The following is a 27,010-nucleotide window of genomic DNA, read 5'->3' as shown; positions in this document are numbered from 1 at the left end:
AGGCCTTTTTCCAGTGTTTGGTTTTTCTGGTCAGAGCGCTTCTGTACTAACAAGGCAGTGCAACATTTCAGGCTCTGTGGAAGATAAGCAAATATGAAGGGCTCTTTGTATGAAAACACAACGGGTCTTAGTTGGATATTATATTCAATTTCTATCAATAGATCCCTCTTAAGTTTTATGTATATATAAAAAAATCACAAGTGATGGTTTACTCGGGAATTATGTGCCAAACTGTTTGAAGACAGAGAACATTGATCTCCTGGAGCGATACTTTCACAGTAAGTCTAACTGTTCACACCCGTCTCCAGTCATTATTTAAAGATAAAATAACTGTCTCCAGGCCCCAGCTTCATATTTATATCGTCGTTTGACATTTTGCAAAATAAGCTTATTGGTTCTCTGGCAGGGTGGTAGAAGGCAAAATGTATACCACTCTCTTATCTGTCAGCCAGCAACCACTTAGACTGGAAACAGGGACAAATGGCAAGCTCTGATTTATCAAAAGGTAACAAAATCTGTTGAGCAGCACTTCTTAAGCCCGCTAATTAAGACATTATATCAGGTTGTTAAGTCTTTACAAGATCCAAACCACCCAAAGCCAGCGGACTGGGAAGTTTTAGCTGAGGCATGTACCACATTGGTATATAAAAAGAGCTCTATACACCTGTCTATCAACCCTGTAAACGATATTTAGTGGTACATGAAGCCAAAAACACAACTACCACAAATGAAATTACTCAGATGATTGGCACTGCTTGTGCATCATTGGACCTACTGAGCAAGCGCACTACAGACTTTTGACAGCCGATCCAACTTCGCCTGGTTTAGCACTCTGCTAACTTAAATGGGAAATGATTTAATCTTGCAGCTCTTCTAGACTTCGCACAACATTATAGGTCACATTCTGATCACACAAGTCATTTTGCAGAAATTGTTATGCTAAAAAAAAAATCTTTCTGGGTCTTTCTGGGCCCAATGGCATCTCCAGTTCTTGTCATTTCAAATCTGACAACTGCTCTCTTTTCCTGAAACAAGAAAATAAAGCATATAGGATGTTTCACAAACACAAAGTGTGAAAAAACTTCGCCATGACAACCTGTCCATTATTTCTTGCAACATTTCACTTGAAATAAAATCCTCACAATAAACTGACATAAAATGTCACTTCACTTCATCCTCTGGGTATCATGTCTGTTTGTACAAAATTTCATCCATTAAACAGCTGTTGAGATTTTTCATTTGAAGTGGTGTAAATATTAGAAATATTAAAACTGTATGTAAAACATGTTTAACCAGTTTTTAAAAGGAATGACATTGTTTTCTGAAGAATGTGTGAGAGCTGCATCAGTGTGTTTCCCTGTTTCAAAGAGATGTCAACATCCCTGTGCAGTTAAGGTAATCATTAATCTCACCCGTCCCTGTTCACCTCAGGCTTGATGCCACATTATTTGTGTAGGTGCAACACAGGGTACCATGGCAACCTCGCTGCCTTTTTTTAATTGGCCCATATTCCTGGCTGTGAGCCAATCATTAAAAAAATGGGTTAAACATTAACTTCTAGCAACTGAAATTCAACTCAGAGTAACTGCTATGCTTATTCCTGACAGTTTTTTACGCCTGAGGTGCATCCCAGGATGTCAACAGACCTCTTACTGTCATAATTAGACAGAATTATGTGTGACTTTGATTAATTTTGTTCTACAGCTTTAACAATATTGGTGCAGTCTCTTCTGACTCATAATAAATTATCCTCTCAGGTATTTTATATGTCAACAAAACTTCTCTGTTCATTTGTTCATTCATTCGTCTTGTGAAACATTTTTTCCGAGCCTTTTTGTGTGCTGGAACATTCCACTGGGTAAGAGGATATCACCTGTCTGCCCATCAAATATTTAACTGACTGACAAAAGCAAGGTATTGAGTTCATTTTAATCTCCGATGTCCTTGAAACTGGCACATAGATCATGACGTTTACCCACAGTTAACTCCACCAAACATGCCATTCATTCCATTTCAAACTATTATTCGCTCCAGTGTTACACCTGATCTTAACTTGAGGCATTTTGCATTCTGAAGCCGCAATTAAACCCAGCTGAACACATTTCATTGTGTTTCATCACTGGTGATATTTTTTGTACACTTTATTGCTCTGGAAGCTTGGATAACCTTTTATATTACCAGAAAGAATATACATTTCATGATGTCTATCTATGAAGCTCAACTGTCAACATCTTCCAAACCTCACATCATCTCTCTCATTTCAATCTTACGATTATGATAAACGATGCAATAATTACTTAACCTTGGATGTCCCTTATTTGCATACTCATCCTTGCAGGACTGGATTTGCACAACTCAACTTCAAAAGACAATGAAATGCAAACACCTCTGAACTCTTTTGCCCTCTTGAGATATTTTGTAAAGACATATTACCAAAACTTTTATGACAGTCAAGCTTTTGTTCTTATTTGTTGTTGCATGAAAGTCAGACTTTATATTATTGTGATTTTTTCCTGCTGTGTTGCATTTCTGGAAGGCATTTAGCTTTCTCTAAATGTTTTATTTGTTCTACGATGTCTCTTGAAAGATTACCTTAATAAAAAAGCTAAAAACATATGTATATATATATATATATATATATAGGCATATGTTGCTGTGGCTCAGGTGATGAGTGCATTGGATTGTGGAATTTCAAGCAAGCTGTTTCTCGTAGTCCCTCAACCCCTTCCCATATGGTGTGGATGACAGAGGTAATCTGGGAGAGCATGCATGACTAGAGGCAGGAAACATGGGTTTTAAGGCCTTCATCTAAAAGATACACATGAGCAGCTCCCTGCTTCACACCCCCCTCCATTAAAGCTTATGAAATTACTTTATGATGTTATTTTTGTTTTAATAAAAAGCATTTTCGTTCTTTTCCGCACATATACCTACTAAAAAAGGTCTTAGCAAAGATCTTCAAATGTGGTATATGAACCTGAAGGTTTGGACTCTTTTTGACCCTTTCAGAGAAAACTTTGGGGAAAGATACAGAGCTATAACCAATATATTGTAGTGGCACTGCTTGGGGCTATGCACAGCAGTGTTTTCACTTAAATCCTTGTGCCAGCTTGCCAAGATGCTGATGATAAGCAAATATAATGCAAGGTACTCAAAGTGGTTCACATAGTGCTATTTAAACAAGACTAACTGTCTAAAGCCATGCTGGCAGCTCTGTGAGGCTGCAGTTCACCCAGTGCCGTTTTGAGACGTTAACGTAAGCATGCTAACATGTTCACATTGACAGCAGGTATATTAACAATATTCACCATCTAAGGGCACACTTATGCTCAACATTAAATACGTATATGGACACAGATGGAGCCTTGTGTCCATACTTGCATGAATATTTCGTCCATATTCATGCACGTTTCCAGTAAGCACCAGCGGAGATTATGGGGGCAGTATAGAGTAGTTTAAGATGGATATAACCATAACATAAATGGAGTGGAAATAAGCCTTTAGTTTAGCATGTTAGCATGGTTACATTAGCAGATATTTGGTAATAAACTAAAGATGGTGCTAGATGAAAAGTTTGTAGATCAACAAAGATATAACAATTCATCCTGAGGGGAACATGAATACCTGAAACAAATCTGTGTCAGTCTGTCTTGTCAGGGATCACCAAAGACATTAGGATTCATCCACATCTTTGCCAATCTTCACATTTTCCCTGGAGACTCCTGATTTCAATTGCCCTCTCCCAGTGTCCTCCTGTGGTAACAAGTCTCCCATATTTCTAGCAATTTATGAAACATTTTCACACATTTTTTTTCCCTTTTAGTTATCACAACTTGTTTCTGGCACTGTGCATCATAAGCTCTTCAACTCTAAAAGTGTATTGTTTTCAATCCATTGGTGCTTCACCCTCGCTCGTTTTGTCTGACCCCTTGGGACCAGAAAAAGATGTTTGCATGAGTCGGGCCAGCTGCCACTGGACACCACGTCACCTTGCTGGCCACGTTGCACTTGCTTAAGTCCAGTGTGATGCTCTAGCGGAGGTTGGGGGGGTGACACCTGGCTTGCCATCTTTCAGCACAACAGGGTACCCCAGCTGCAGAGACCGTGAGCCTCCTGTTTTGCCTTGATTAGGCATCCAGGACCCAGGGGTTTGTGGACCAGGAAAGACAGCCGTCTGTGGGTCCCTGGCATGTGCCAAGCCTACAGCTTGGCCTCCAGAGTACCTGGGGCATGAACCAAAACAAACATTAAAATGCAGATGCTGCAATGTGCTTATAAATATGTTATTTTCATTCTTTTAAAGTCACCAGAATGCAAGAAACTAAGATTCTGAAAATGTCCACTTTGGTCTCAAGATTAGCAAAATCATCCCCTGGGCACCATAAATATCTGCATTAAATATATCACTGGAAATGGTTGTCAGGACTGTTTACCAACAACCAAAAATGCCAAGTGGCTGGTGCTGGAATAAAGTTCAGGGGATAATGTACAAACTCTCATGGCAATGCATCCTATATAATTTTTTTTTTGGAGGATTTTAGTCTGAGTCAGAACAGATGATCAAATAGACTGACTGCCTTTCCTCCAGCAAAGTAAACTCTGAAGTACTTTCCTTCTAATAACAACTATAAGTGTAAGAAACGGCTGTGCACACATTGTTGACACTTGTGACAGCAGCGTATTAAGACCTTCGAGCTGTATAGTTTGTCACAACTGCAATTACCTGTCTGGTATGTGACATCACATGCTGGACATATATGTACAAGTCTAGGAGGGAAATCTGATTGTTTTGTTCTTTCACTGAGGCACTTGTAGCTGCAGCATATGCTGCCATTTGCAGAGGTTTAAACAAAAAAAAACGCCTGAGGCAGTTTCTCTCGTTCCACCGCCGAGTGATAAATTGACAGACACTGATGTTTGTTGTCATAGGTTCTCCATGCAACCCCTCTGTACTTAACTACTGACCCAGCAAACAGTGAACAATGGCGTCATCCCTGTCAATGACTTGTGATAAGCATCAAGATCACCTACAGCTTTTTTTGCCAATTCAAATCTATCATTGTGATTTTGATTGACTGTGAGGCGAGCTCTGCTGAAATACAGAGCTTAACTGTCATTTTAGGAATTTTTCTTCATAAGTGTACACACACATGTAATATTGAGCCTGGAGGTAGTTTTTAAGTGCATCCTATATTATAATATGTGTGTGTGTGTGTGTGTGTGTGTGTGTGTGTGTGTGTGTGTGTGTGTGTGTGTGTTTTGTTTTCTAGAAATTCTTTCACCTGCAGATGATTTTGAGGCTATAAGTGAATGTTTGTTGTCCATATGTGGTATTATTATAAATAGTTTGCGGGTATTATGAGCTTTAATATCCATGATGACAGACTGCCCCGAGGATACTCTTTGTTATTTTGGGGATCTTTGGTGAAAGCTGTCTGAAATTCCACAGGATGTTTGGAGTTCACTGACCAGAAGCTCCCCTGCTTAGTGTCTCATAAGCTGCTCTGTTGATTTGACTTTGTTTTATTTTAGTGGAACTGGATTTCGAAAAGTACAAAATAATAAATTCAGCTTCATTTTAAGATTCTGTAGTGAGTCATCTTCACTTCCAAAAAGGACTCCCAACCTTCTGAACCAACCATTGATTGAAGTGAGTCTTGAATTAAACTTTTAACGCCTCTGTGATTTTCAGTGTAAAGTCTTATAAGAAATGCCAGTTTATTCTGTAGACTTTTATTTGTTCTGCACATCCCTTGACTGATATTTTCGCACATCCTACACCAAAACTGTACAGTCATCTTATTTTGAAATCACTATATTGTTTATATTTGTTATGTCACAAGATTTTTTTTTTTTTAAATCAGTCACATTTTTTAGTGTAACTTTTTTCTATATTTATGTTCTGTGTTGCAACACTTATTTTCATTTCTCTTAATATGATAACTGTATGTTTGACGTATGCATCAAATACCAATGCAAATTCCTTATGTGAAAACTTGAATTTTATTTTGATTTTGTATCTTCAATCATGACAAATTAGCCTGTTTCCATCAGAAATAGTTGAATTGTAGTGCTGTAGTCAAATTTTTCAATTTCTTCAGCTCAATAAAAAAAAATCAGGATGGAAATTGAGCCTGCACAACTTGAGAGGATGAAAGTCTTTTATTCCCACTGACCGAGCTGTACACAATGCTGTTATCTCTTCACCTTGTGTAGTATCCTACGCACCAAACATCCTGTTTCTGCATTCATTATTTTGAGAGCAAGGATATCAGTCTTCCTTCCCCTTCAATCTGAGCTGTTTACAGCTAAATAAACATCCATACGCACTCATTCTCTCTCTTGCGTCCCAGATCGTTCAGATAAAAATGGACCAGATTCACTCACCATGAACCATATCTTTGCAGAGAATAGAAATCAGACAAATATGTCTCCTAAAATGGTGTATTTCTACACTGCGATATCACCACTTTTACTAAAGATATTAGTACTTTCTCAAAACAAGCCATGAGGGCTTCCTAAATGTGCACATGCCTTGAGACAGCAAACTGTGGGTGGGCTCTGGGTTAAAATGTGGCTGTAAACACTGGAAGCATTAGTTAGTAGTTAGGGGGTAGCTGCCATTGATTTTATTAATATCTTGCCGCTGGACCAAAGACGGTGCCTATTCATTCCAGTGGATTTGTTTGCCTGGTGCATATGCCAAAAAGGTTTTCAAGCTGTGGGGTTTACTCCCGGGGTTTGCAGCAACGAATATGCACAATATTGTTTCTCCCCTTGGCCCCGCCATCAATTTCCTGCTCAGCTCACAGACTTTACATTGTGAAGACGACACTCATTTTTTAATTGTTTTTTTCAGTTTGAGGAAAGTTTTACAAATAAAAAAGACGTGGCTCAAAAATTCATAATAGAAAGATTTATAATTTATCTTCCTTGCAGTTTTACAGATGTGTGTTTTATAATGTTGGTCAATGGGGAAAAGTCTTTTTGGGCTACAGGTTGGGTTTTTTTTTGTTTGTTTTTTTTGCTGCAATACTGCAAGTGGCCAGTGGGAAAAATGGGCTGCAAGGCTGAGCTGCTTTTCCAGGGGCTGGTTATGCAAAAAGCAGTTCTCTTTCAGGATTGGAGTTCAGTGGATACCTGACAAACATTACATCAGTGCTTCAGTAATGTAAAGAAAAGGGAATTGCACACCATCCTTAGGTATTCCTATAGGACAAATAGTATTCCACATCTAAACCAAGCCAACCATATAAGACAACTGTAAAACAATCAAATTGATTTGATTTATTATTACAAGACATGCAAACAAGACAATAAAATCACAAGCTGACAGGCAGCAGTCCTTATGCCAGAGGCCTCTCTGCTCTGCTGCTGGTACGGGAACTCTTGAGCAACTTCTTCTCGGGCCAGGTGCAGGCCAGGTGCACCTTGCAAGCAATGCAGCATGACTGAAACGAGCCAGTTACTCAGGAGAATCCACAGATTGAGCATTTTCATGCAGTAACTATTTAATTTCTACCACACTGCACCTGCCAAATGTATCACCCCACAGTAGGAAGCGTGCATCTAATCATGGACAAGAGACAGTAAAAGATGTTAACATTTACAGCGTCCTACTTGGCTGAACTGTAACATGAGCCAGCACAGTGGAGGTGAACTAGTGCATGTGCTTTGAACAGGCCCCAAATGTGCCATGATTGTTTGGCCTCTGATATTTCAGCTGGTAACTCTACTCGCTGTTTTTTGTTTTTTGAGAACCGCTCATCCAAGCAGCTTCATACTCTGCCTAATTCTTTGGGTCCTGAGCAATAAACCTGTCGTGATATAATTGTGTCCCCTAGCAATGCTAGTGTATATGCACAGGCTATTTCCATAAACAAAAGTGGTGATTCAAAAGTTATATCAGGGATGCTTGAAATGTTTGAGATGCTACAATGTAACATCTCCGGCTTCCCCACTGACAAAGAGTGAACTGTGCATCCAGCGTGCCTTTCAGCGGTGTAGCAGTGTACACAGTGTGTACTTCTGGTGGTAGTGGCGCCACTAATATATCCTGTAGATTTCAAGAGCTCACACTCAACACAACACTCTCTTTGTTCCTCAGCAATACACCCACAAAGTGTGAAGTCGACTGGATGAACAGTTGTCAAGAAAATTTAGGGACACACATCAATACCTGAATTGAATATAACTGAACAAATATGTAAACATGACTTCACTAATGGGCTATTGACACTATTGCACCCTTTCTTTAGGCAGAAGTACAGCAGAGAAGTGCTTTCTAAGTAGTAAGTAAGGTAATAAATAACAGAGATTATAAAGATTCCTCTTCCTCAAACTGTTTTAGTTCCGCTTCCTGTTCGCTTCATCCAGCAGAATTTATCAAAATATGTTTTTGAACTGCTTCACAAATTATAGGAGCTCCTGCAAGACTAAATTTCAGCATTCAGTTGCACAACTATTCAACACAAAGCATCCCATGATGAAGTTGACTAAACATACCTGAAGATTCACATATGGGCCTGAGTTTGTCTATTTACAAAGTAAGTAAAATTTTATTAACAACAGATAATTTGCAGTGCTAAAGGTTTGTTTGGGGACTTTCCACAGATGATTTTTATAATATTTAATAGCGAAAAGTAATGGCCCGAAGACAAACTCTCTGTGCGGCTTTTATCATGATTAATTTAAAAATGAATGTGATAGGATTGCAATAATTTATGTTCATATTAAGTTTTATATCTGACATCAGTTTCAATTTGTTTTTAGGAATTGTGCAACACCACAAATATTTTATGTTCCTATCAGTGCTGCAGTTTCCCTGCCATGTTTTCCCTCTGAGCAGAGAAAACACACATCTGCAGTGTAACTGTGGGATGACGCGAGTGTCCGGTGAGATAACCTGAGAGGGTCTCCTTCCTGTACAGCTGTGCTTGACCGGCACAACAACACTTGAATGAATGAATTATTCACCGAAGACACGTGTGCACATACACACACACACACACACACACACACAAAGAGGCACTGGTGACATAGATACCTGTCTTTTCCTTGATATGTAGTGTAGTCACTGTAATCAGACAATCCTTTTTTGAAGGAAGGAACCAGCAGTGTTATCATGACAGAGAGAAAAACATCCTGAGGGGTAATACTTTCTTGCCCCCCCGCCAAGACCACCTCAACCGCCCCGCTGGCTTTTAATATCCATCAGCTAAGTGACCTCATGAGAAATTTGTGAATGGACAGAGGAGCCGGTACTCTTATCAGACTTTGCAGATTTCAGCCCCTTGTAGGACTACGAGACACAATAACAGTGAGCCAGCACATCCTGCCTCACTCAATACATAATGGATAATTGTGCAATCAATTGTTGTGAGAATACAGTGCCATTGCATAGGAATCATGCAGTTCATGCCCTGATACCAGCTGCAGATAGTTGCGTTACACTAACAATGTTTGGCTGGAGTCGGGCCATTTTGTTCATGTCTTCTGATACCACACTAACTTATGCAAACAAACTGATGTGGACAAAAAAGTACCATGGGACATTTAAGGCTCGTGTTATTAAAACATAATTAAAATTAGAAAAACCCCCCTGTCAGTGTTTGCTTTGTTAGTATTTGCAGAGGTGTGGACTCGAGTCACATGAATTGGACTCAAAACAGACTGGGGTCACAAATGTAACAAGCAATATTCATTCCCATCAAGTCAACTTTTATTCCCCAGATCCACTTTGTTTGAACTTAAAAGTTGCAGGAAAAAAATTTAAAGAAATACTTTACTGAGCGCCAGCTGGAAAAAGGAATACCAAAGATTAGGTGCTTCGTAGAACGGGCAAAACTGGAACCAGCTGTTTGCAGTGGGAGGGGTGCCCTTGAAAAGCCTGGAATGAAAAGTTTTGTTTTGTTTGCACTTTTTCTTCTGAGTAACTAGTGCCAGAAATACATTTAAATTGGCCTTAACCCTGTATTTAAAAAAAAAAAAACAAAAAAAAAAACAGTGGTGCTCTGGGGCTCCTCTCACCCCTTAACGTTGCAAAATGGTTCAGTCTGCTCCTGCATTGTCATATCTTTTCCCGAGAAAGGGAAATCAAGGCTTTGAGAAAGAAAAAAAAAAGAAAGTAAAGGAAGTAAAGGAAAAGAAAGCAGCTGACTTTGAAAAAAAAAATCAAAAGCTATATCAAGGAAACCAATACAGAATGGTCGAGGTGTGTGTGGGGGGGGGGCGCAGATACTGCACAGATACTGCTTACACATAGGGCTCACAATTTGGTGCTACGCCTCTGCCAAAGATCATTTTGTTCACGTAGTTAGAAAAGCAACAATTTCCATGTAATATATTAATACTGTGATAAAATGGCATAACATTTGGTGAGAGCACATAATGACTTTTTTAGGACTCAGAGTCATGTTTAAGACTTGGAAATTTTCAGTTGTGACTTGAAACTTTACTTAGGACTTGTCTATTCTGACTCAGAACTTGAGTGCATTGACTTGAGACTTACTTGTGACATGCAAAATAAGGACTTGATTTTACCATTATTATCTCTGAAATGTCATAAATTAGGTCATATGACTCAGTTAAACTATCAATCTCATGCTTGTTGTTAATTCCTTCAAAAGAAGCATTTTTCAAAGACTGCTTAAACCTTATGTTGAATTTATGATCTAAAATGCTTTCCCATATATCTCGGAGGCTTTGGATGTAATTTATTACACATTTTATCATATTGCTGTTGTTCATGCTGTTTATCTGATACAATACAAATTCAGTATGTTAATATTTTATGCTTTTATGCCCCATCTCTGTTTTCTTCCGCTATCCATTCCAGTAGCTGGCACCATTTCCTCTTCTCCTTTTCAAAGAGCATCTTGATATATTCCACCTCCTATTGTTGAGTTTCACAATAACAAAATAAAACCGAACTGCAGGGGTGCTTTAATAAATAAATACAACAAAGTAATATCAGAATGTTTCTGTTTTTGTTAACCACTGCTGATATAAATCAGTTTATGCATTGTTCAAAGTTTACACAGGTTCCTTTACACAAATAAAATCTTTGTTTACTGCTGAACCACAGAGCAATGTTTCAGATTGTTTGCATTTCTAATGATCATGGGTTGGGATCTCTTTCAGTTGTGGGCTAAATTTTGACATCACTTCAAGTCTGTCTTGGCAGATGTTCTGAAAGGTACAAATAGGTGTGTCTGTGATTATACATCTGCACTTAAATCTGTCATCTGGTGAATGTTGAGGAATTATAAGCACGTTACACACATTTACTTTCCCCCTCTGACAGTCACTCTGGGGCGTTCATCGTTCCTCTCACCCTGATATGGACTGCAGATGTTGACAGTTGTCTGTCACACTGATTGATGGATAGGTGGTGCTGCACACCCCCTGCCACAGACAGGAAGATGGATCACTGATTTCTTAATCTGATCTCACACACGATGAATGCATTTAACAGTCATGTTAAACAGTGCAACACTCCCTGTGGGTGAATCTGAGATCATTTTTTGAGATTATAACCAAAACACTACCATCACATCCTGTAGACACACTGGTCAAAGGTAATAGCCCTAAGCCAGAGCATGCAGCATTCACTGTTGAGTGTTTATTGTTGAAACACTATAATGTAAAGAATTCCTACCAGGGATACGTACCCCGGGGTGCACTTCTGCAGTTGTTTACAGGTTGAAAGATTGAAAAATAGATAAATCCAGATATTGAGACAGTTGATATATCTCAGCAACTCAGAGTGCATAAAAACTTAAGCAAGCCAGCAGATCAGTTAATGAGCTTTGAGTAATCGATAAACTAAAATAAATAACTAAGTAATGGATAAATTAAAGAAGAGACACACCCAGTTTTTTTCTTCATTGTTTTGACATGAAGGTCTTTTTTTCTTAAACCATTTACACAGATGAAAAAAAAAATTAAGTAAATAAATGAATATTCACCTGTTGTCACATATAAGAAGGGGTTCAGAAAAATCACCAGAAAAAAAAAATGCTTGCCTTAATAGCTTCTCTGTGTTAAACAGCTGGCTGGAAATAATGGATAAATGGTAAAATACTCAGATAAAAGTAATGCATTAAAAAAAAATAGAAAACAGTGCTGGATAAACAGTTGACATGGTTTGCTTGAGTCATGGGTAAATAGCTGGTTGCAGTTGCTGCTGTGCCACCAGGACCAAAAACCTGAGTGTATCTTTATAAATCAGTCATCACAACAATAAATAAATAAATCTTTTTTTTTTCCACAGGCCATAATCTATAATGATGTATAAGTGAGAACCAGTTTCAGATTGTCCCTACAATTCATTAAATGATTATTACCTGCATCAAATCAATGCACAATGCATTACTCTGTCAAAATCACAAACCGCAGGTACAACCTTACAAAAACTTTCCCAGAACTGTAGCATGTATTAGCACCTGCATCACAACATCTGTACTGCTCGGCTGCACACACACGCGCACACGCGCACACACACACACACACACCTTCCATACAAGCACCATATCCTGCAGGGCACTGGCAGGTCGGACTGACAGGTTGATAGGAACATTGCTCACAGTCTGTGCCCAGAGGCTCCAACAGAACTAAATATCACCTACTGCTCCTGCCAGACCTCAGCTCCCCTTCCAGACACTAACCACAGTGAGACCAAATGAGATGCACAGTCAGCCCCAGGCCCCTTATAACGTCAGTATGGCAGTTTTATTTATATGGCATAAATAATACATGTAAAGCATTTACATACACCATATATATATATATATATATGTGTGTATAACATGAGAACACTGGTACAGTTGTATATCATATGGAGAAAAAGGGGGTTTTGAGGACATCAGCACTGTCTTCATTAGGGCTGTCGCAGTGATGGAATTTCCACTGTGGTGATAAGCATGATATGTGGTATTTCAATCAGAAGAGACGGATGAATATGGTAAAAATAATAGCAATTACAAGTGTATGTATTAACAGAATGAGTTGGTTATTTAGAATTGACAGAAGATGCTTTGGTACTTAGACTCCAGAGGGAGATTTTGTAACTGAGAGGCATCTGAGCAGCTTATAGATAAAGCTTCTCTATTGTGTCCAGACACTGGTGGCTGATGACTCGAAGACTGACGGCTGGTGAATCTGCAAAGGGAGTGATAAGATATTACCATATTTAAGGCATTTGGTCACAAATACTGATGCTAAGATGTTCACTGAGGTCTTGAAAACTAACAGTTGTGACAGTTATTACAGAATGTAACAGACACATAAGTGGATTCATGTCAGTATCCTACTTTACAATGAAGCAAACTTCATCTGTCTGCCTGCATCAATTTTTCTCTGTGATGGGATGACTAATCAATATAAAATTGCACATGGGCACTGAGACTGTTTTGTATAAAAATTCTTCATATATAGTGACTATTGACTTGCTTCTTATTCCACCCATAGAGTCAACAAATGAAAACACATCACTCTGCCATTGCAGCCCACATTGTGGGACTGCAGCTTGAGTGACAGAAAAAAGCATTCTGTCACAGAAGTTGAAAACCTATGTTGTCAAAAGCAGATTTTTTGGTGTTTATTTGCAAAATCTGCACCAAATCTGTTGTCTGCACAAGTTTGTGGCATGCATATTCCCTGAAGTCTGCATGCAGCTGCAGTGCACATATCCCTGGGTATGGACTGGTATACATAAATGAGCAAGCTGTTAAAATGCCTAAGACACGCCGCAACTAATTGTGTTAGAAATGTGCATATTTAAGGCAATATGTCAATGATAATGTTGTTAAGGAATTTTCCATGATTAAGCAAATGTGCAGCGCTCAGCAGAGAATACACGCTCAGCACCTCATAACACTGCTCACATTTGAAGCAAAGTGTAAAAACACGGACCTCCCATTATAAAAAAAGAAATAAAAATGTTAACATAGCCACTGTGGTGGTTGATTGCCATCCCCTATGGTTGGCTAAATAATATTGCAAAATTACAGCACTCGTCCAATCACTAAATATCCTCACAAAGTTGATATGTATTCATATGACCTTTGTCTTAACAATCCAGTACAACCAACACACTCAAAAAACTTTCATTCAGTGATTTCAGATGCCTGATGACCTTAAAGGCCTGATAGGGTTATAATCAAATCATCCAATTTATTCTGCCCTGCATGCAAGATGATATCATCATTGATCATTTGTGGTTCAGTCAGCTTTAATTTGTCATGTTTTAACTGCATCAAATTAACTCAGCATCTGGCTGCCTTGTTGTCTGAGAAAATTTAGAGGCGTAGTCGCTGTGAGACTTGTTCTTGCCTCTGAACACCGAAATGCCACAGGAGTCGATTTCCTGCTAAATTGTTGTTGTGTATCACAGAAGTCAATCTCGGTGCCAGCAAGTGAGTGACAGGCTTGTATAAGCAGCCTTTAAATGCTCAGGGGAAATGACAAGAACAGGAGATAAAGCTACTACGGACCCGTCAGTGAAACAAGCATATCTATCAAATCAATATGTGTGTGTCTGTGTGTTGTGTGCACAGTAGTGTGTTAAAAATGCAGCTAATCCCCTGTGTTGATGTATAATTTTCTCTCATATATTTAAGGCAGGTTTGGTAGTTATCTGTGAGCTGACAGTGTAATGCTAAATACTAGTTAAAGAGTTCACACTTTATTATCTTTGATTGACACACGGATTCAAGACTGACAGTTTAACAAGGCATCAGTCAATCCAAAACTGATGTGTGCATGTGTGTACCTGTGTTTGGGAATTCAGCAAATCTTTTCTGACGCGATTATGCAGATAAATTGAAAAGAGCAAGGCAGATTTCATGTAGACATGATCCTACAAGGCACTCTTGATTAGTCTCATTTCCTCTCACATACCAAATGTCACATATCATCGGGGTATTGGGGTGTAAAAATCTGGGCTGTGCCATCAAGTGATAAGAGATCCAGTCAGCTGCTGCTGCCGATTTTGACCTCAGACTTCAGAGTTTAGGGAGCTGATGTTAGAGCGTTACTACCACTTAGTGGTGGAATTTAGAGCCTCAGAAAAAATAGAAGTTAAATGATCCCTCTGCCTTGTGTCCCTTTATGAGATCACGTGTTGATATAGTTATTCTGCCTCTAACCAAGCTAATGGAAGTTGTTATAGCCTTTTTATAATTTATTATATAGTAACATTTAAAATTTTATGCCTTGAATGTCTGTGTTTTTCCTCTGTGATATCAAAAATGGTACAGAATATCAATGTTTTCAGCCTGCCTGGTTGTACAGCTGATGCCCCAAAAGTCTCCTGACTCATAGGTAGTTCCCTTACATGAAAATTTTAGTGTTTGTGAGTTGTATTTGGTCTCCCTTTGCATTTCTCTCTTATTATGTGTTTTCACTGCTGACAGTCTTGGCCAAGTCTCCCTTGAAAATAAGATTCTTAATCTCAGTGGGACCAACCTAGTTTATTAAAGGTTTATTTATATATATATATATATATATATATATATATATATATATATATATATATATATATATATATATATATATATATATATATATATATATATATATATATATATATTTATATTAGAAGGCCCAGTGTTATGAGAATCTTCTGAATTAAGAGAAAACAGGAGGGGGGACGTGATGTGTAAGTACAGCTTTAGTACAGTGGAGGCCACTGTTGCTCACTTATTTCCAAACGATAACAATAAAAACAGCTTCTGAATAGTGAGGGTGATCATTTTCACCACGTAATTTCTCATCTAGTGATTTTAAAGCCTTGGATGGATGATTTATGTCCATTTTCCAAATATAGAGTAGTTTCTCTGACAGTTATTCACATTTGGTATTTATCTTTTTACTCAAGTTGCAAACTTTTCCCTCTGAGAATCAAAGTATTTCTGATTCAGATTTTTTATTTTAGTTTTATTTAATTTGCACACAATTAAAAACTGCAGAAAATCCACATTAATAATAACTTTTTTTTTTGGTATCACGAAGGGTCAAGAGGCCTCAGGCTTGTACAAACAGACACCCCTTAACTCGAAAACAGCAAACAAAAGCAACAAAGAAAAACCTCTAAATTAACATTTTACAGATAAATGCAAAAAATGCAAATGACAAAAAAGAGAAGAAACAGTAACTAGTCAGTAAACATTAATCAAATAAAACCAAGAAGTACATCAAATACAATACAAAGTGTAAAGGAAATATTTATATATAAACACACATATCTGATGAATACTTAAAAGACTGTATTACAAATATTGGGCAAAAAAACTAAAAAAAATCCTCCACCAGGTCTTAAATACACCGACAGTAATCAAGCTGTCCTTCTGGCCTCCTCTGATGATAATGGGGAGGATTTTCTAAATTTACCCCCTAGTGTCACATGTGGAAACAACTCCTCACAGGCCGCCAGTCATTTCCTTTAGCAGCAATAATTAGATGTTTTTTTTAACCCTTGATTGCAGACTAAATAAATTGTGTTCACATGCACGATCAGGCCTGCACCTCTACATTTTAGGCCGAGCTCAGTGGCAGCGGTACTCTGTCCCTTTAATACATCCTGGAACAACTGTAAACCAGGGCTGGAACAATGCGCTGACATAATCCTCAAACAAAAGTCATCAGCATTACACTCACTATACTATACACTATAACACTATACAAACATTTACTGTTTCATATAACAAGACATGCATGAACAAGGCTATGGTCACACTGTGTTTCTAAAGTGGTGGTATATAACTAATATGTTTACTCAGAATTTTGATGAATATTTTTAAAAAAATATATATAAATAGAATTTTCTGGCAATCCCCCCCCCCCTTTTTTTTAGCTAATTTTCAGGTATTTTTTTGTCACCTTTTAATTATTTCTTGCAATTTGCAGGACATTTTATCTCGAGTTTCTGATTGCCTTTTTGAAAGAATCAAACCAGGTTGTTCAGGTTTCAGAGGTTTAAATGCTTGTGAGAAGTGCCTGATCACAGCACAAGAGCACTGAGGGTTAAAATGTACCCTTTACTTTGTTTGTTGTCATACTGGCCCACACTGGCCTTGGCAGGGCTATTATGGGCATTGTGAGCTGAAAACAGCAAAGAAAATACCCAAGGCTGCAAGGGCATTGTTCCTATAGGACGCATACACACAATGACCAAGGCTGGGAACATGCTGTTTTCTTTGCGTTAGACACAGAAAGGAAATGAGGTGTATGAGACACACAAACAGACAAACACGCTCACGGATTATCATGTTTGGTAAGAACAAAAAGTAACAAATATGGACTTTCTGTGCCAAATAAAAAAGCAAACGTGTATTAATTTGTGAGTATTTTTTATTTTATAAAACTAGTTACATTTATTGCAGGTTTAGTAATACAATTTAATAAAATACTGTAAAGTTATATGCATAAAGGAACTGTACAAATGTGACTCCACAGAAACTTCGTTCTGATTGATCTGAGAGAACTGCCTCCTTTCCGGGCATTAACTATGCCACCACAATAAAAAAAAACTTTAAAAAACACAACAAAAACATTTGCTGATTCCATTATCTAAAAATTCCAGATGTCATTTCCTGCTGCACAGGAAGTGAGTGGATTGCGCCTCAGGAAGTAGGCGTGTCCCCGTGTCTCGGCTCCCCAGACGTTTTATTCACTGTGTAAACATGAAAGCATTCCTCCGGCTGACCAAAGAGAGCTAACAAACTTATCATGCAACCTTCATTTTAACAGCTGACTCTTTAAGTTATCTCTTGTAAAAAAACAAAACAAAAAAAAAAACCAAAAAAAAAACTGTTGTCATTGTTTCTAAATTGTAATAAACAAACAAACACTGTACAGTGAAAAGACTTTCAGTACTGGGGGTCAGACAGGTGGTGTGCTGTAACGGATCTCCATGTTGAATTTGTCCGGCGTCTTGGGCAGCGGAGGCTTCTTCAGCATGTTGTGCTTCATGATCACCTCCTCGTTGGCGTAGATAGGGGTGTCTGTGTCGTCAGAGTGGTACCCTGACTGGTATCCGCTCGTCTGATTGGATGACTCAGAAGCCAGAGACTCTTTACTCTTACAGCGCAGCAGCTGGCTGAAGACAGAAAACAGGAAGGAGACGTATATTTGAAATTTCGTTCGCAGCTAAAACAAATGTTCCCAGATAGATGTTATATGAGTTGTGTTGATGCGTCGCCCTCACACCTGAAGTTGGGCGTAGCTGGCAGCTGTTGATTCAAACCCTTCGACTCCTCTGGAGAGAAGCACATCCCACTGTCTGTGTGACCCTCCTGTCGAGATAACAAGTGGAATGAACACGGATGTTTGGTGCATTCAGAAAAACACTAACTTTTGGTTGTACCAATTCCCCAGATTTTAGGTGGTTAGAAAGAAATCTGAGAACCATTTCCCAACCATATAATTTAAAAAAAAATTCACTCTGAGCAAACTCCTTGAGAATTTGGACAAATTATGTCCTTCCAAAATAATTGCAACGCAGTTGGATGCAACATATTACTGTGCAATAAAATTCGTAGGCTATATTGTTATATTTTTGTGGTAAATATACTCCTCATCATGTGTGTGTTTCAGTTATCCTGTGCAACTATCAATAATGTATATACAGCATCTACAGAAGTCAGAGGTGTATATTTTGTTTTTTTTATTTTTTATTTTTTATTTCGTAATTTTCTATCCTTTTTTTGCACTCACTTTTGCATTTTCTGTTTCTGATTCTTGAGCGTGACATAACATATGAATGTTCCCAGTGTGAGAAGTCCTATCTTATATAGTGCTTTTGCAGTTACATTTTACTTCCATGTCTGTGAAAACATGGATATTTCTCACTCTCTTACACACACACACACACACACACACACACACACACACACACACACAATGTGGTCTTTGTTCTATAAATTAATTACATGTTGCTTGGGCAACATTAAATGTTTTTTTTATTTCTTAAATAGAGATTTCAAACTTTTATTGTACAGATCTTTAAATAACCTTTTATTTAATAAAACCAAAATCCTTTAACATTTCTTCATGTTTTATGATAATGCTTAGACTTTTTGTGTGCCTGACAGTTGAAAAAATTCAAGTCTTTAACTGCAAAAAATGCTATGTAAAAAAGAAATTAAATCACTGTTAGGTTGGCCTACTACGAGGGTAAAAAGCCAAGATTTTATCATTTTAAAGAGCATAATCGAAAGGTAATAAATGAAATAATCACAATAAGGCTTTGCCCCAACTTTCAATAATGAGTGAAAAACAAATCTCAAAAGAGCTGTCACGACAAATAAAATGCTGCCTTAATAACGCCGATTTGATAATTAACAAATATGCTGCTATATGGGGTTGCGATCATATCAATAAACAAAATCTCAAAATAAAATGGGCATTTGGTCATTGTTAAGACAAAAAAGTCCTGCACAAAAACACTAAGAACTGCCTTGATGTAGTCAAGGGCATAGTTTTCATTTAATTTTGGGGGAGACACTTATGAAATGGGGGGATTTGGGGGTTTTGAACTGCAAACACTCAAGTTCTTGCATTCTGGTTTATTTTCATGCACTTTTCATGCCGTCTCTGCACGCATTCATGGCAAAAGCTGAATGTCTTGATTTTTTCAAAATAAAAGTCCTCTGTTGCTTTCATGTTTTTATTGGGATAGACAAATCATGGTTTAAATATGTGTTATTTGGGGGTGAGCTGCCACTGTCCCCTATGCTCCCCTCAAAATCTACACCCCTGGATGAAGGTAACCCAGGGGAAAGGTGTTCTTTAATATTTTCTCCACTTAGGTTTCTAAATGCTCAAAATCACCCTCAAACAGAGAAGAAAATGAAAGTAAAGAAGACTCAAAAAGATCTAAAGATCAGATCCATTTCTTGCTGGCAGTAGGCACTAATATGAGGTGTTTGTGCATGTGTGTATCAGTTGGAGGCATGATCAGAATGCCCTGAGAGTGTGTTTCACCACCTCTCTTAAGCCCCCAGAAGTCACACTCTGATTGGTCCAGAGGGAAAATGCATCAAGCTGCTTTTAATTCTTAATCAGGAGTCATTCCCCACACCCTGAGCAACAGGTGATCTGAATCAACCTGCGATTAACTCAAGGGAACTGTGACATCCAGCTAAAATAAACTGGGAAAAAAGGGGGAAAAAATATGACAATTGTTGAAGAAATCCAACTTTTCTAGTCAGAAGGAAAAAAATGCTTAATTTTAAACATTGTGAAAGACTTAGATATCAGTAGGTTTTTGGATATGCACAAATACCGCAAAGATTACTGACCAGGTGCAGCTGAGGAGGAACTCACACACAGGGAGACTCATCATGCCACATTTTGCACTGAGAAAAGTCAAATAGGACCAAAATGTTTGCACTTTTTCACATTTTGTCACCGTTTATGTACACATTTTAAATGTAAGCATTTAAAAAAAAATCCTGACTCTCTTTAGTTCTGTGTGTGTGTCCTCCCTTGCTTCACTATACGTTTTCCCTGTTTGCTGCACCAGGAAAAATGACTACCGAAGGTTTTCAGGGTGCAGCTCAACCCCTGTTAACTATCTAACCACAAACAGAAAATAAATGTATAAAAGTGTAAAAAGAATGTATGTGTATTAGTTTATGGGTGGAGAAATTACTGTACAGTGCACTATGTTGCCAGTTTTTTTAGGTACATCTGTACTACAACCCAACAAAATGACTATTATTTTATTTATTAATGTTTTTATAAAAACTGATGGGTTTTTCTCTCAAATAAATTACACTTTTAAGGGCTAAAGGTGCTTGAAAACTCCTGTACATTTCACCTACATGTGCAAAATTTGACTTGAACATTTATCATTTCCAGACGTAAAAATAAGTCTTTGGGAGTTTGAATTAAATTAATTGTGCTTTTTTGTTGTTGGTTTTTTTTTTCACATTTTTTGGCCATTTACAGGGGTCATACTTTAACAAACTCCTCCTCTTTACATTTATCTTTACATTTATTTTTTTTGGTTTTGTTATTTTTAAAGCTTTACTTTGTGGCTGTGATGCACTGAGCTGCATTATTCATAATACATTTCTATTTTTTTATTTAAAAGTAGAGAAACATTTAAGAACAAAGAAAACATTGCTCATTCTCAAAGCAATACGTAGATAAAAATCTGTTTTGCAAATGTGTGATGATTGTGCAGAGTCACACTCGCTCACCATAACACTGCTGCGCGCCACAGGGATGTCCTCAAACGTCTTCACACTGAGGGGACGACTGCAACGCTCACTCTGCTGTTGCAGTCTGCACAGAGGAGATAAGTTATTGAACAAGATTCACCGCTGAGTATTTTAATTTTCAGAGATGTTAGTGGGGAATGAGATCATCATGCTGACCCAAGGGACGATGGTTTGTCATAGTGGAGCTGAGCTTCCAGGATTTCCCCACTCTGGGGCCGGCTGTAGGGGTTCCTGGGGGCCGGGGTTACTGGAGATTCTTGTGCCTCACCGCCAGCTGTCAGAGGGATGTAGTCTTTCCCATCCTGGAGACCAAGAATACTCTTAATTACAACACCTCAAATACACACTGGATCAATAAATCCACACAAATGAGTGGAAATATGAGCTCACATTAAAGCGATCACTGATATTAAATATATCCAGAAATTACTTTTTCCTGATGCTATAATCAGTATTTCCTGTTGCAACAAGTTTGCATCAGCATGTTTTTTTCTTCTACTTCAGCTAATGACTTCCTTAATTTCCCACAGTGACTTGGCACTGCTCAGCGAATTAGTGTGAACATGTTGCTTGTTGCTGTGTATTATTTTGTCATCTATTGTAATTCAATTGTTCTTTACAACATCAATTACACGTCCGTCCATCCTGGAAGAGGGATCCCCCCTCAATCGCTCTTCCTCGTTTCTAAAGGGTTTTTTTCCTCGATAAAGGCATTTTTGGGATTTTTGAATTTTTCCTTAGTCGCTGTGAGGGTCCAAATACAGAGGAATGTCATATGCTCTAAAGCAATCTGAGGCAAATTGTTATTTGTAATTTTGTGAATAAAAGTGATGGCGCCACCATGAGGTCACCCAGTGGTTTGTGGACTCTCACTTTGAAGCCTTAAGTTTGGCATTTTGGCCATCACCACCTTGGCTGTTTGTAGACAGAAGTGACGAGAGGTTGGAGCTGCGGATGAGCAAGGGGCCGATCTGACTTTGAAGCAGAGGACACTTTTCACACACAGCCAGTCAGCTGCTCCGCCCTATTTTTTGCAAACTTTAAGCCTTAATAAAATGTAAACTGGTGAATTGTATAAAAATTCACTCCGTATAACTGTCATGAATGTTGCCATTAGCTATAGAGTCCAAAACCGTTTTTTTTTGTTTGTTTGTTTGTTTGTTTGTTTGTTTTTTCTTCCAGGCTTTAAACATGTTTATTTCTTCTGTAAAGTTGGGCATCTTAACATGGGGGTCATGGGGATTGACTTGCTCTTGGAGCCAGACTCAAGTGGACTTTTGGGAAACTGCAGTTTTTTAGCACTTGCATTTTGGCTTCATTTTTTTAACCCCTGAAGCTGCTGCTTGAAGTAGATGGTTGCTTCTTTTTTGCATTGATATGTTGGTGGGTGTAGTTCAGTAGGAAAAACAAATTAACTACTCGAAACAAGATCTGTGGATATTCTTGAATAACTAGGCCATGACTTCTGAAAACACACCTTTCAACTGAGTTTTTTAAAATATATTTTTATGGCACAAGCCGAGTGCCATCTAGTTACATCTCTACGGGCGAAATATTAATAATAATAACTTTATTTATATAGCACCTTTAAAAACTGAATTTACAAATTGCTTTGACAAACAAAGCAAAGCAGAAGCGAGAGGTGATTTTCGCAGAAGTAACATGACAAAAAGAGCCAAAAAGTAATACCAAACTAAAGCCAGAGAAAAGAGAGAAACAATCACAAAACAATAACAACAGCAACCAATCCCGATATGAATAAATGCTGTTTGAAGAATATTTGTGGTAAAAACAGAAATAATAGTACTAGTAATAGAATTAAAGATGGCCGTTGCAGAATAAAAAATAAATTATGTTATAAAAAATAAATAAATTAATTAAAAACTAAATAAATAAATAGATGAATAAAATACACTAATTAAAAAAAAATAAATGACATCACATAAAAGCAAGTCAATAAAAATAGGTTTTAAGAATCTCTAACACTCTGCAACTCACACCAAAACAATCTATGTATAATGGATTTTGGGGTGAACTATCACTTTAAATGTTTTACGGACACAGCAGACATTTGCTTTAAACCAAACAGACCTGTTGAGCGCTGGCCTGCAGCAGGTTGCCCATATGTTCGACCAGCTCTGTGAACGTTGGTCTGTCTGTGGGACGATCCAGCCAGCAGTCCAACATGGTCTGGTATCTGTGAGCAGAGAGTACATTTTAAAGACGTCTGAATAAGTTAAATTTCCATCATTTATTCAGTTGCATCATGTCCGCTCACATCTCAGTGGTGGCGTATTCTGGGGGTCTCATCCTGGTGCCTTCCTTAAGCCTCCTGCAGAATAACTCATCGATGCAAACACCCGGATAGGGAGAAGCCCCTGCAGGAGGTTAAACAGGTGAAATTGCAGACATACAGTGATCATTATGTGTCTTGTGTTATGTGAACTTGTGATTAATATGCTTACCCAGAGAAAATATCTCCCAGAGAAGAACCCCAAAGGACCAAACATCACTTTGTGTAGTGTACACACGATCAAAGATGGTCTCAGGAGCCATCCACTTTAGAGGTAGACGCGCCTGTAATATGATGAAGATGTAAGCATCATTATTTCACAGATCTTAATTATGTGAGAGATCAGCTATGTGTAACTTTGGGCAGCTTACATCTCCCTTGCGGACGTAGTCAGGGTCTTTGTATACATCTCTGGCTAGGCCAAAGTCACAGATCTTAACCACATTGTTCTCCGAAAGCAGGATGTTTCTGGCTGCAAGATCTCTGTGGATACACTGCCAATCAAACAGAAACACAGGAATTCACATTAGCAAACAAGATTATTATCTACAATTTTTTGATGTCTACATGCATAAACACAGATTTCTAAATAGTTGTTTTACCTTGCGGGACGACAGAAACTCCATTCCTTTGGCCACCTGGAAGCTGTAGCTTATCAGGTCCTCCATGGTCAGGTGGTCATCGTCTGAGCTCTCTGCGGTCACATGATGCATTTTTAACAAACGTAAATATGAGCCCTTAAACATTACAACCCACACAGAAATGTAACATATGACATAAATGCCTCTATATTACGAGTGAGGCAATATTTTATTATCACATACATTCTCTGAAAATATATAGAGATATAAGATTGAAACATGAAATATTTGTATTATTCAAATATTAAAAATAGCTATATAAGGAATTTTGTTATGGTATTATACATTGCTAGAATTCATGTTGATAATACATATTTAATTAATACATGTATAAGTTCAGTATGCTTATGTATGTTTTTCTTATTCTTTTTTTTTTTTTACATTTTTCTACAATATAAGCGTATATTATATTTGTACATATATTTAAAAATAGCTACATGACGAATTTTTATACTATGTTATGTGTTGCAACCACACATGTAAATAATATATATTCAATGCATATGCAAGTTTATGAAAATAACATAAACATTCTATGTGATTATATATGTTTTCTTATTCATTTTTGACATATTATTATCTTTTCTATATATATGTATATAATATCAACACATTTCAGTGGGCTTCGGGATTGATATAGATGTAAATAACGTATTTCTATTGTGTGTGTGTATATATATATATATATATATATATATATATATGTATATATATACATACATATATAAAATCAGAAAGTAGATATATTAAAAATATCTGTATTCGGAATTCCTATACCAAAATTAATGCTGCAACCATAAATTTTAACAATATATATCTAATTTATATTTGAAAATTTTTGAAATCAGCATATACATAAATATACTGTGTGCTTTATGTATGTTTTTCTTCTTAATTTTTTATATCCTTCATCAATTAAAACATATTTTGTATTTGCCTTACGCTGTACTTGGAAAACTTAGATAATGTCTTTTTCTAGATGAAATTTATGTATGTGTAATTTTACAAATGTATGCAAATATATATGTTTGAAAAATACACGCGACATACAAGGCAATAAATGTATCAAATATTCAAAAAGCGACACATTTGTATAGGCTAGACATATATGTCAATATATGAAATTCTCCAAATTCTAATTGGTTTCATATATATATATATATATATATATATACACACACACACATACATATATATATATATATATATATATATATGGGAATTCAATATATGTACAATCTATATCACATTTCCGTATGGCATTTGTCCTGAAGCTATGCAGTGGTGCTAAAGTGAAAGCTGTGTCACTCTGAGTCGTCTCTCCCACCTTCCTGAGTGTCAATGTTGCTGCCTGAAGCTGTTTCTTCATCTCTGGAGCAGACGGCCGTTCCTGTGCAGATGTCCAGCTGAGCGATCTTCCCCAGACCCAGATCCCCTTCAGTCACATCCTCCTCTGCAGACGCCCACTTCTGACTGTCAACTCGCTTCCTCTGTTGACCACGGGAAACACAGAGACAAGAGTTAGAATCACAATATTTTATTCAGCTTGCAGCTTTTGTATGTGTGTATCACAATATGTTAGATAGTCTGTTGGCCATTAAACCTGCGTAATGATCTGTGGTCGATGATGGGACTGTGTGCAGCTGTGTGGGCTGAGTGTAACCACATCAGAGGCTTGGCTGCTGTTTACTGACTGCATGAGGGCCACACTTCATTTACCTTGTAGGGGCTGTACTCTCCACGCTTGCTCTTCAGGTAGCTAGAGAGGTTTCCATGTTTACAGTACTCCACAATCACCATCAGAGGCCCTGCAGAGAGAGGGAAGAGCAAAGAGGCAAGGGATCAAAGTTAGACGACTTGTAACTTTACATAACGGAACCAGGAAGGACACCTAGAGGCTGATTTAATGAGAAGTGTGAGGCATATTAGAGAGAAAGGAAAATAAATACAAGCCAACTCAAATAGACGCAGATAACTATAATTAGGTTTAGAAACGCTTGTTAAATTCCATCACTGGCCGTCATAAAGAGGAAAATTACCGGTAACACTGCATGCTTGGGACACAAAAGGGAACAAAGTAAATGGGCCCGTCTTCATGTACAGTACATTTCCGTATGATGACTCACCTCCAGGCTTCGTGCAGGCTCCCAGCAGGTTGACCACATTCAGATGATGTCCGATATGAATGAGAATTTTCAGCTCGGACATCAATGCGCGGTACTCGCTCGATGTGGCTCCCTCTGTAACACAGAGAGATGCGTTACCTGTTAGCGTTTGACAGTTTTAACTGTGTGTACTGTTAGTGGACCTGTGTGTTTTAGGTGGAGAAAGAGGGACAAAATACTAACCCTTTAGCATCTTGACGGCAACAGTGGTGCACGTGGTAGCTTTCTCGATGCCTAAGGCAGCTGCTTCGACCACCTGACCAAACGCTCCTCGTCCCAGCGGGTCACCTTTAATGTAAAACATTTATCATGAAAACACACATGCAAATATCACCATCAGTGCCGACATTGTTTTTTTAGTGGCCCCCTGACCATTTTATAATTCAGACTAGGAAAAGATTTATTCATAGAAGGATTTTTTTTTAATGTAAATACAGTTTTTTATTTTTTTAATTATAAAAGTGAGTGGGTGGTGGAGTGGGCTGAGAAAGGTCTAAATGACACTCTGAATGTCAACAAATCCTAGAAATGCTGCTGTGCCTGGATTTAGCAAAAATTAGTGGGGACATAAAATGTCAAATGTTGAAAACAGGCTTTTTTTAAAATATATACATACATAATTTTATTAACTGGCCCCTGGCCTCCTGTCATTTTGTAAAAAGGGTCCCCGAGGCTAAGCAC

At 37.8% G+C, this 27,010-nt stretch overlaps 1 protein-coding gene across 2 annotated transcripts in view; it reads right to left on the bottom strand.

Moving 5' to 3' along the window:
* Positions 1–17,334: 17,334 nt before the first annotated feature.
* The window catches only part of kdr (kinase insert domain receptor (a type III receptor tyrosine kinase)), a 28,218-nt gene continuing 18,542 nt past the window's right edge, over positions 17,335–27,010 (bottom strand). For both annotated transcript variants that reach the window (XM_042483184.2, XM_042483192.2), the window contains exons 19-31: positions 26,513–26,617; positions 26,291–26,404; positions 25,884–25,972; positions 25,492–25,654; positions 24,126–24,217; positions 23,895–24,017; positions 23,696–23,807; positions 23,509–23,608; positions 23,322–23,427; positions 21,387–21,532; positions 21,210–21,294; positions 18,211–18,296; positions 17,335–18,100 (exon numbers count right to left, since the gene is read on the bottom strand). In XM_042483184.2, the coding sequence (XP_042339118.2) occupies positions 17,884–18,100; positions 18,211–18,296; positions 21,210–21,294; positions 21,387–21,532; positions 23,322–23,427; positions 23,509–23,608; positions 23,696–23,807; positions 23,895–24,017; positions 24,126–24,217; positions 25,492–25,654; positions 25,884–25,972; positions 26,291–26,404; positions 26,513–26,617 (1,538 nt within the window). In that variant the 3' untranslated portion in view covers positions 17,335–17,883. The remainder of the gene's footprint in view (positions 18,101–18,210; positions 18,297–21,209; positions 21,295–21,386; positions 21,533–23,321; positions 23,428–23,508; positions 23,609–23,695; positions 23,808–23,894; positions 24,018–24,125; positions 24,218–25,491; positions 25,655–25,883; positions 25,973–26,290; positions 26,405–26,512; positions 26,618–27,010) is intronic.

The sequence above is a fragment of the Plectropomus leopardus genome, chromosome 5 (genome assembly GCF_026936395.1).
Source record: "Plectropomus leopardus strain MGB_pleo_1.0 chromosome 5, ASM2693639v1, whole genome shotgun sequence".
NCBI lineage: Eukaryota > Metazoa > Chordata > Actinopteri > Perciformes > Serranidae > Plectropomus > Plectropomus leopardus.
The sequence above is the reverse complement of the archived record's forward strand: the minus strand, read 5'-3'. Positions and strand labels throughout refer to the sequence as shown.